Genomic DNA, 11463 nt, shown 5'->3' on the forward strand with positions numbered 1-11463 from the left:
ATTCGTTTAGGGGTATAGATCCAGAGCCAGACTGTCTGGGTTCAGTTCTCAAACACAAATTGCTAGCTGTGTGACTTTAGGCAAGTTTTCCTCTCTGAGCCTCGATATCTTCACTTGTTAAAGGGGAATAATTATAATACCAGCCTTCTAGGGTAGTTCAGAAGATATACTCAGAGAACGTATGCAAATAACTTTGCAGGGACTGAGGAAGTCACATGATAGCAATGATGGGGGACCTCAAGGCACATATCTGTTCACAGACCCAGGAGACATTTTGGCTTTAGGAACTTTTATTTGCATGGGAAAGACAGGAAAATTGAGCCTGAGGAAGGGGTGGGAGGAGGGAGAAAAAGGGGAGTGTGGACTCATTTGGGGGGTTCAGCGGCCAGAACGGGGAAGCAGCCCTCACGGTGCCACTGCCTATCACGCAGGCGACGCACAGCCTGCATCTGCGGCTGGAAGGCCCCCCACTCGTTCCAGTGCTGGAAATCACCAGGCTCCAGGAGATACTGGTACCCGCGGTAGCCAGGATACTGATAGCCGACCCAGCTGGGAGGGAAGCAAGAAGGACAGCATGGAGATGGCCAGTCTTACAGCCTGGCACCCAGACCCCTGCCTGGACCAGCCAGTTCTCCATCTCTCCCTGCAGTCAGCCTCCTCTAGAAAGTGGGGATGGTCACCTTTCAAAGTCTGATCTAAGTTCCAGCCTCAGAGAAGCCTCTGACCTGCCCTCTACTCAAGCACATACATCCAGATCCCAGAAACTGTCCTTCTGCCTCTGAACTCCTGTGTGAACCACCTCTTAGTATTGTTGGGTATCATCTCACAGATATACTTGGGTCTCGCTGCTTGACTGAGTAAGCCCCCTGAAGACAGGAACTGAGCCTTCTTCATCTCTGCCTCCCTAGTGTGCCTAACACAGTGCCTGGCTCCCAGGCACTGCTTAGTACATTTCTAATGGTTTGAGTGCAGGGATACATGTGTCAGGAAAGAAGAAATGGGCAAGAGAAAGGCTGGAAAGAAGAAATGGGCAAGAAAAAGGCTGGGGCCCTGACAGTGTTACAGGAGCTCAGAAAGAGTCTGTGGCGGACAGGTAGAAGCTTTACATTTGCCTAGAAGAGACCAGGGTGTCTGTCACAGCTATTTGGGGGAGGGGAATGGATAAAATGATATCCTTTGGGCATCCAGCCCTTCCCCGTGTTCTCACAGACATGGGGTCACAGGACTGTTATGAACATTTCACAGCTTTAGAGTTCAGAGCAGAAAGGGACCTTTTAGGTTAAGGAGTCTGGTGCGTCCATTATATAGATGGCAACACTGAGACACAGAGAGGGACATGAGGCGCCACAGGCTCCACAGCACATGGGTGACAGGGTCAAGCCCCTTTCAATACACAGTCTTGTCTCTTAGAGGTCATTCTGCTCATTCCCCAGAGGCTATGGATTTCCCTGAATATTCTCTTTCCCTAGGCACCAGTAGACTCATCCATCTGCATCAGCTCTGTCCCCTTTACTTAATTATTCCTTCAATCCTAGTATGGGCTTAGAAGCCTCTATTCTCTCCATCTTTCAGTTTTTTTGAACAAATTGCCAGATGTGTTTACACTGACATGTAATTTGTCAAAGTAAGAGATGGTGGAATCCTAGCCAATAGCGGTAGGGGAATTTGGGAGGGGGCGTGGCCTTTCCTATGCATTTGATGATATATCCTGTAAGGGGGCAGCCTCCGAGTCTGTGCTTGAAGCAGGGACTGAGGGCCTGGCAGGAGTATGCTTACGTTCCACCGGAGACCCTCACACTGCCCACACGGTCACAGAAGCCATAGACCCAGAGACTGGGCACGTCATCCTCCTGAATCTCCATCGTGTTGCCCTTGAAGTTGGCTCCTTCAAACAGGCAGATCTTGTGCTCCTGAGAATCCTGGGAAAGGAGAGACTGCGTCAGGTATGGGGAGTATGAATGAGGCAAAGAGAAGTAACTTAGAGGCCTCCTGTGAAGAGAGAGAGATGAATATGCTCAGACCGTGGTGGGACTCTGCTGGCATTACTGCTGTCCATCCTGGAAGAGCCCTCCTCGTCTGTGAAAAGAGGCTTTCAGCCTCTATTTCATGGAGTCATTGTGGGGATGAAATGAGTTAATTCATTTAGAGCACTTAGCATGTTGCCTGGCATACATTAAGTGCTCAAAAAAAAAAAAAGTTTTATTCTTTATTTTTACTATTATGGTCAGGGATGCAGAGGCTCAGAGAGGTAGGTTCTTGATCAATGTCACACAGCCAATGAGGGGCAGCACCTTTCAGAGAAGCATTTCATTCCTCCCATTTCGTTCAGTACTCCTGTCCTCTTCACGCCCTCTGCTGCAGCCACACTGGCCACTTTTGAGTTCTTTGCTCACACCCAGTCTATCCCAACTTCAGGAGCTTTGCACTCACCATTCTCTGGGAGGCTTCTCCACCACTCTTCGCAGGGCTGACTCAGTCCTCATCCTTCAGGAGCTGTCTTCTCTGACCACCCCCTGACCACTCCCATCGCCCAACATCAGAGCCCTAGCTCCTCTCACCCACTTTCTGAGGACACTGCATGGCCCCGTGCAGCACGTACCACAGTGGTTTGCCATAATAGATTGATTTCCATGATTAGGTTTCAATAGCTGCCTTCCACGAGGTCAGGGACCTTGCCTGTCCCGTGCAGAGCTGTGCAGCCAGAGCCAATAACAGAGCCTGGCAGAAAGAGATCAACCCACAGTGATGGAAAGCATGACTATGTAGAAGATGGTCAGGTTACAGATCCCTCTAACTTCTCAGGATAGAAGGCTGGGAAGGAGTCAAGGAATGCAGCGGGGAGGGAGTGGGAGCTGGGCAGGGATGAGATAAAACAATCCACACTAGGATGGTGGCAGGGATATAGGATGGATTAGACCAGACCAGTGGCTCTGAGCCCTGGCTGCATAGAGTCTACCTGGGGATGTAGAAAAGATATCAGTACCTGCTCCCGAGCTTTAGAGATTCAGATCTCATTGGTTTGGGGAGAGGTCCAGGCATTGATTTTTTTTTTTTCTAATAATATATTTGATTTAAGCAAATACATCCGAAATATTATAATTTCAATATGCAACCAATATAATGATAGTTTACATTCTTATTTTGCTTTTTTTTTTTTAACTATGTATTCAAAACCTGGTGTGTATGTTACACTTATAGCATATAACCAATCAGACTAGCCAAAGTTCAAGCATTCAACAGCCACATATTGCTATTGCTGACTGTATTGGACAGCAAAGTTCTAGAAGCTACCGATAATGCCTGGGTGATGGCTCTTCCAAATAGGCTCCCTTGACATAAATTGCCATTTAAGGACTGCTCAATGATTGAGAGATACACCTATGAACTCTTACAAAGCTTCCATTTATAATGGCTGATAATTCAGCCTCGAATTCTGAGAAAAATATTGGGAATGGATAATTCATGAAGATAAGTTTGGTGGTGCCCAAACAGCTGGCTGTTGGGCCCAGATAGCCTCAAATGGACACCCATGAAAATTCTTCAGGAAAATTCTCATTCAAGAAGCAAAAGTTGTTTACCATGGGACACTGACACTGGTGGATAAAGATGTGATTGGTTCGTGAGTCTTAATCAACACACCTGGAGAAACTGTGAATTGCTTGAGGATAACTCCACCTATCTTGGATTTGAGTCTTCTTTATGTTACACTAATTAACTTAGTTGAATATTATAAAGGGGCTAATTCAGTATATTGTCTTATCATAGAGAAGTTCAAGGTGCCTTTCCACAGCACCTGTCTTTTAGCCACTGCACAAACTTCAGCCCACGTGTTGGATATTTTGGATGGGCACTGGGGTTTTCGAAGCTCCTCAGGAGGTTCTAATGTGCAGCAAGAATTAAAAACATTCCCCAAAGAGAATCAAGGAAGACGCTAAAATTTCTAGCTCCCCAAACTGGGATATTGGTTGAGTCCACTCTTGATAGGAGCCCAGGGCTCCTAGCAGGGGCTAGGCACACTGTTTGAATGTCAGAGACACCTTAGGAATCAATGAGCACAAGAGTCCACTGCCCTTGGACAACTCAGAGGTCACCATGCTTCTCTGTCCACCCCCATTTCCTTAATTGTGGTCAGACCTCAGACTTGCCCCTGCCCTCCCCACTCATCCCCCAGGCCCTGTCCAGGAGCCACTCACCATCCTGATGGGCCGGAAGGACATGAGCCGGTCGCTGCGGTAGCTGCTGGACCAGGTATCCCAGCGCGGGTATTCGCCCTTCTCCAGGACAAACATTTCCCCCCGGAAGTTGGACTGCTCAAAGGCCACCCAGCTGGAGATGAGAGGGATGTGGAGGGTGGGAAGGGCCAGAAGGCACAAAAGCAGAAAGGAGAGAAATTATTAGCAGAAGCCCACCTCCTCCTCTTGGAAGGTGGCCCCAAGGCCAGTGAGTTTTTCTAGTTGATGCCACTTACTGGCTGTGTGACCACAGGCAAGTGGCTTCACCTCTCTGAGCCTTGGTTTCCTCATCAAATATACCTATTAGAGTTGACGAAGGATTAAAGGAGATCATGTGTGTAATTATGTGAGCAAAAATTTTTTCCCAGATGTGGGATTCACACATGATTTAAGTACTAGGAGGGCTTAGGGTAAAATAACATAAGAAGATATTCTCTTTTAAACTTGATTACAGCTAGGAAAAAGTCTCTATTGGATGCTAATGTGTCTTTAAGACTTATTAATCTCTCTTTTTGTAAGAAAAAGAACAGGCCATGAGTGCAGAGCCTTGAGCATGATAGCACTGCTCTGTGTTCATTGTATTAATTTTTTATGGGTATCTTTTACTTATAGCAAGTGATACTAGCTTTCCATTTGTAAAAGTGATATAAAAATTCTTTTAAAATATATTTATTTCTGTTAACATGGTCATTTTAAATAAAAAATGTTAAATAAAAATAGTCCTAGAGATACAGGGCTAAGGGAAAAATTGACACAGGTTATTAAATCATACGTTTGGTAAGGACTGGCTAGCATATAGGAGATACTCAGTAATTGGTATGTGAGCAGAAGGAGGGAAATGATAATAATGTCTACCTCTCAGCTACCTAAGAAAATTAAATGCATTCGTGTTCAGTCCTCTCAAAGACTAATTACAAACTCGAAGTCAAATGGGAGCTTTTCCTGGCTTTCCCGTTGCAGCCTGATTAAGGATGGGAAATGAGCTTGTGTTAGAGGGACCAGGGATTCTGGACGACCCCCATTTTGTAAACGAGAAGGCCGAGACTAAGGGATCCTTTGACCTTTGCTCTATGTGTTCAGGAGTTCTCTGGAACAAAGGGGGACACTGACATTACTACCATCTCCTTGGGTGCTGCTGGGACCTTCCTCTACCGAGAAGGAGATAGGGGAGATGGGTGGGGGGTGGGAAAGCTACCACCATGGACTGAAACAGAATGTGTTTCAGGAGCCTCAGGTCTTGTCCACACTGGAATGACAATTAAAGATGCAGACTTACTTTCCCAGAACAGAGCTGAATCTGCCTCAGCCCTGCCTGGTCTGGAATAAATGAGAAAAGGATGGAAGAATGAATGGAAGAATGAATGGATGACTGGATGGATGGATGAATTGATAGATAGATGAATGGATGGGTAGATGAATGGATGGGTAGGTGGATAGTTAGGTGGATAGATGGATAGCTGGGTAGATGGCTGGATCTGTGGATGAATGTATTGATGGATGGATGCATGCATACATACATGATGGAAAATGGATGGAGGGAAGGGTAAGCAGATGGATGAATGAATGGATGGAGAAAGAGGATAGATAGATGGATAGATGGATGGATGGATCTACAGATGGGAGGATGGGTGAATAGGAAAGGGATCCTTGGAAGATGGTGCCATGTAGGAGTTAAGAGCACAGACTCTGGAAACAGACAAACCTGAGCTCTAATCCCAGCTCATCATTTATTTTCTGTATGATTTGGGCAAGTAACTTAAGCTTGTTAAGCCTCAATAACAGAGAAAATGGCTGTACCTACCTTGTCAGGATGTTATGAGGATCTAAAAAAGGAATGCATGGAACAAGTCCAGCGCAGAGAAAGCACAATAAATAATGTATTTTATAATTGAAGAGGAGGGGAAGCTGCTGGAAGTCTGAACTTATGGAAAGATGAACACTGATGTGGTCTTGCCATTGTGCCTGCCTTCCCCTCAAATTCTTGTCTCTTTCATAATGCCCAGTAAGGACCTGTCACAGGAGTGAGAAATTTTAAATATTTATTTCAGTGCCTTTCTCATCTCCTATGGCTCATCTGAGCCTTATGAATAAGGAGAGGTAGGGCAGGAATCTTAATTTACAGGCATGGAAACTGAGGCTCAAGGATGTTAAGTCACCTCTCTAAGGTCACCCAATGGTGGCAGGTGGCAGGTAGCAGGTGGCAGGTTGAAGTCTCCTAGGTTTCAGACAGGCGTATCCCTGTGCTGAGGTCATGCCTCTCCTCCCCTCCCCCTGCCCACTTCTTCCTCTCCATCCTTTTTCCCATCACCATTTTCCCTACATCCCTGCTGGCCCTGACACAGACCAAGGGCTCTGGACCATAGGCTCTTGTCTCTTTCCATTGGGTGCAGCTCCAGGGCATACACCAAAGACCAGCTGCATTTTTGTTTCAGGAGAAATACTTTAGGTTTGAGTCACTGGCACTGAAAAAAGCCTAAAAACCCAAACTGGCCACATCCGGCAGCTTCTGCTGTCAGCTGGGCTTTGGGGCTGTGTGGGGGAAGGTGAAGATAGGGAGGGTGGAGGGATGGGCTGAGGCTATGTTGACCACACAGGGGTGGGGGTGGCTCTAGGAGGCAGACATGCCTCCTTTCTCACCTCGCACCCCCGACACCCCCTCCACGCCCACATCCCCTGGCCTGTACACTCCACCAGGGCGACTCAGCTAAACTCACAGGGCAATGGCGGGGGATAATAATCACTATTGTCACTTGCCGTGTTTGGGCACCCACAAAGTGCCAGGCCGATGATGTATTATTATCTCCTTCAGGGCTCAGAATAATTCAGTGGAGGGTAGTGGATAGGGACCTATTCTCCCTACATCAGAGATGAGAAAACTGAGGCTTGGAGACTGAGCAAGGTCTGGGAGAGCTGAGACTTGAACCCAGGCCTGTCTGAGCTCAAAGCCCATCTCTGCTCTTTGTACTGCAAAAAGTCTCAGGATGCTGGGCATGGAGTCTGAGCATACTGCTTGGGGATGTTTGCTCTGGGAAGACAAGAGGCAAAAGGGCCATGTGAGTCTTGTCGTGTGCCCTGACTTCAGTTCACATGGGCTGGAGCTGGGACAACTGTCCAAAAGACAATTGTTCCTGCTTTATACAGGGGTCACTAGGCCCAGAGAAGCCCAGAGCCAGGAGCAGGCTGTGGAGCAGGTGATAAAAGCGTTGTGAATGAAATTGATCTACTTGAGTTCAAACAGCCTCTGACACTTTCCACACTAGGAAACTTTGGCCAGGGACTTACCTGCTCCGAGCTTCAGTTTCCCCATCTGTCAAGTGGGCAAAAGAATAGCCCCTCCCCCACACAGCATTCTACAGTCATCTAGGTAAAGCCCTCAGTTGGTGCTGGGCACCTAGTGGGTGCTCCACAGATGCTTATTATTACTCTTCGGGCTGCTCGATGCCCCGGAGAGGGGACAGCTAGTGGACACTTGGCTCTTTGGTCTCCTCCTACCCTCATTGTTGGGCAAGGCTCCTATAGGAGAAGCAGCATTTCTCTGAAGTCCAGAATGATGACTTTCTGTCAATGTGACCTCACACTAATGAAATCACCTCTCCGAGCCTCAGTTTCCTCATCTGTAAAGTGGGAAGGAGAATAATAGCTCCCTTTTCTCCTTCTTATGTTTGAAATGAGGACTGAAAATAATATATGTGTCTTTGTTAGCATGGTAGCAGGCACAAAGCAGGTGCTGGGTAAATGGCAGCTACTCCCGATTTGTTACTATTTTATTCTGTCTGCAGGAGTGTTCCTCCCTTGCCCCTGACACATGACACTCACGGTCCAGAGGTAACGATGAGGCTGCGCACTCGGTCAAAGCCACGGTCTCCCAGGTTCAAGCACTCCCCGGAGAATTCCACCCGACGGCCCTGGAAGTTCTCCTGCTCGAAGACCACCAACTGGAGGAGAGAAGCCCCCATGCCCAAAGGTGGGGGGCAGAGTGAGGAAGGTGGAGTGCCTCCAAACTGGAGAGGCTCTAGGTCAAAAAGGGCATCAAGTCTCTATATAAATAAAAGCAGGCTGTGCACAGATCGCATGAGAGCGTGCCACGAGCCAAAGTCTGTGAAACTACCCTGTCATTCTTTCTCTTCATTTCTGAACTTAATATCTGCACCATTATTAGGAACTGATGGATCTTTGTACCAGGCCTTTATCTGTGCTGTTCCTTCTGCCTGGAATGCCCTCTATACAACACATCCCCATCTAGGAGCTCATGTTCTCTGTCCTTTTCTAGACTCAGATATCACCTCCTCCGGGAAGCCTTCCCTGATGCCCTTTACCTAGGTGGGCTTGATTAAGTGCTCCCCACTGTGCTCACACCATCAGTGGTACAAATAACACACTACACAGTCACACTGCTTTGCTTCTGGGTCTCTCTCTGAGCACCCCTCTCCCCCTTTACACAACCCCTCCAAAGACCAAGGGCTCCTGCAGGGCAGGGCATGGGGTTGATCCATTTCTGTATCTCTTGCTCTAGCCCCAGCACCTGCCACAGAGCTGATGCTCAGGAAACACTTGTCAGTCTGCCCACCACGAACAGAGGGGCCTACATGAAGGGGAACCTGTGTGAGCATTGGCTAATCCTCTCACTCACTAAGCCTCACAACAAGTGGATAATAAACAAAGTTAGAAAAACCTTGCCATTCACTTGAACCAAGGCAAGCGTAGTTTTTCTCTGAGCTTCAGTTTTTCCAGTTGTAAGAGCAGGTTCACATACCCTTGACGTAGCACTTCTATACTTGACTGCCCAAGAGAATCCTGCATGTGTGACCCCAGGAGACATGGATAAGAACATCTTGGCCACACTGTTCCCCAGAGCAAAGCTAGCAACCACGTAATTGGTCCTCGGGATTGACAGTCACACTCTGAAATATTATATAATGGCCAAAACAAATGACCCACAGCAATGCACGACAATATGGGTGACTATCAGAGATCTCAGAGTGAGTGAAAAGAGAAAAACCCAGAATGATTACATACAGCATATTTCAATAAGTTAAAGACACATAAATTATAAATATATACTTTTAAAGGAATAATACATAAGGATGCATTAAAAAGCAAGCAAGCAGAGGATAGACAGGGGTGAGGATGGCTGTTGCCTTGAGTAAGGGAGGAGGGTGATGGCTTCATGGGAGACATTTTCAAGTTAGAGGATTTTTACCAAGTCCTGGTATTGAATATGCGTGATGGGTTTGTAGGTGCATATTAAAAATTGAATAAAAATGAACAATTTAATAAGTGATTACATAATAAAAGCTGGCCATGCCTAGACCACATGAGAGAGTGTCACAAACCAACGGTGGTGAAATGACCCAGTTCCGTGCACCCGAGGTTGAAACCAAACTCAACCCAACCCCAGCGGACTGGATGACTTTGCTGTCCAGGAACCCTTGCAGACTGACCCACTGCTTGGGACAATTTTCAGAAGGGTCTGAGGCCATCCTGCTCCTCTAGAGAATCACCTGGGACAGGTGGTTCCTGCTTCTAAACCAGCCTTTATTTTCTTCTGTTTCTTGCTTCACAAACTCTAAACATGTGCTTGTGCAGGTCGGACACTAGCAAGGGGAGGGGAGAGGGAGGAGGAAGCACAAGGGCTAAGCCTAGCTGGCACCCCCCCAGGTCCTTACCCTGTAGCTCCCAGGAGGCAGGTCCCCCACTTTGGCAGTGGGCATGGGCACTGATGCTGGGGTGAGGGCGGGACCAGGGCCAGGGGCAGGTCCTGGGGGCGGGGCACCCTTCCCCTTGCTATCCTGCCCTGGGTTCACCGCAGCTGTGGTTGAGGCCTTGGCAGCCTGAGACATGGTTCCCACCTGCAAAGAAACCTTTGGCCTAGGTTAATTTGTGGATGGCACCCGAGAGCTGCCTCCCCACTCTCATACCCCTGCATCCTGTGCTTTCAGGCTACTTTCAACTCATTTCCTCTTTTTCTCCTTCTAAAACATAAGCCTGGAAGTTTTCTAGCCTGACCTCCTTCCCCAGACAAGAATTTCCCATCCGGGGACCACTCATCCCTGACATGCCTCCCTCCAGGCCTTTAACCAGGCCAGTCCCGCCACCGGCCATGCCCTCCCTTCAACCCCTATACCCCTGCCATGTCCTTCCTTTGCACCCAGTAGTTTTGCTCCCCTACCACTTATTACACGTTTTTGCTTGTGCAGCTTCAATCTGCCTCACCAGGTTAATAACAAGAAGTCACATTCAAGAGGTACTATAGGTATGCCAGGCTCTGTTCCTTGCAGTAATAAACTCATCTGTTCTTCATTCTAACCTCATGCAGTGGTAGATGCTATCTTATTACTTCTGAGCAATCTGAGGCCCAGAGAGGGGAAGCACCCTGCCCAAGCCCACACAGCTGTCAAATGGTAGCACTCCAATTTCAGCTCAAGCAAATGGACCCAGCAACTGGGTTGTGAAATGTTCTATGGTTTACTTATTCTTATTCATTAACCCCTCCATTCCCAGAACTTGGCTTAGCCCCTGGCACATACTAGATCCTCATCTAACATCTGTTCAGAGAATGAATGAATGAATGAATGAATGAATGCAAATTTCTGTCTCATTTCCCAGTCCAACTGCTGCCTCCGGCATTCTCTGGGAATGAGTGTGTGGGTGCAGGTTCAAGCCTGGGACTGGGGCAGAAAGAAGTCCCTAGAGGACATCTTTAGTGCCGGCTGCCATAGAACAATAAAGACAATAGAACAGATGCCAGAAATCATATGGTCCAGTTCCCTCATTCTGGGGGTTCTAAAACGAGGACTGCGGCTGTGTAGGCGTTGGGTGGAGAGGGCTTGGTCAGTTTCAGTGGTTCCTTGTTGCTTTGGGATCACAGATGCCTTTGAGTGTTTGGCGAATGCTCTGTCCTTGTCCCCAGGAACAAAAATATCCCTGTTAATTTTAGAGACAATTTCCAGCGATTTGAGAAGCCCCCGACAACACAGATAGACCCTGTGGTCAAGAGGATTGCAGATCTCCACCTTCTTTTGACTCCCCTGAGAAAGACTGTTGTCACTCTGGGGTGCACGGCCCACCATGGGCCAGACATCTGGACCACATCTGTGGCTTCCAGGCTTTGCTTACCCTCCTATGTCATTCTGAGAATCAACATTCCCCTGGGCTAGGCTGGTAGTTGGACTCATTCCTTCCTAGAGAGATATTTATTCATTCTCTCTCTCTCTCTCTCTCTCTCTCTCTC

At 47.7% G+C, this 11463-nt stretch overlaps 1 protein-coding gene across 1 annotated transcript; it reads right to left on the reverse strand.

Annotated features, from left to right (window-relative positions):
* Positions 1 to 285: 285 nt before the first annotated feature.
* CRYBB1 (crystallin beta B1) lies at positions 286 to 10072 on the reverse strand. The gene is made up of 5 exons (XM_039861800.1): positions 9899 to 10072; positions 8049 to 8167; positions 4194 to 4326; positions 1777 to 1919; positions 286 to 549 (listed from the first exon to the last, which is right to left on the reverse strand). Exons 1-5 carry the CDS (start codon positions 10070 to 10072, stop codon positions 366 to 368), a joined length of 753 nt encoding a protein of 250 aa, XP_039717734.1. The 3' UTR covers positions 286 to 365.
* Positions 10073 to 11463: the final 1391 nt, after the last annotated feature.

The sequence above is a fragment of the Pteropus medius genome, unplaced genomic scaffold, assembly GCF_902729225.1.
Source record: "Pteropus medius unplaced genomic scaffold, Ma_sr-lr_union100, whole genome shotgun sequence".
Lineage (NCBI taxonomy): Eukaryota > Metazoa > Chordata > Mammalia > Chiroptera > Pteropodidae > Pteropus > Pteropus medius.

Excerpts from the sequence above, each read along its gene's own strand:
- CRYBB1 (XM_039861800.1), bottom strand. The coding sequence starts at position 10,072 with ATGTCTCAGGCTGCCAAGGCCTCAACCACAGCTGCGGTGAACCCAGGG. Across the intron at positions 8,168-9,898 it reads TGCCTCCTGGGAGCTACAGG|TTGGTGGTCTTCGAGCAGGA; the intron begins GTAAGGACCTGG and ends TCTCTCCTCCAG. Across the intron at positions 550-1,776 it reads GTGAGGGTCTCCGGTGGAAC|CTGGGTCGGCTATCAGTATC; the intron begins GTAAGCATACTC and ends CTTCCCTCCCAG.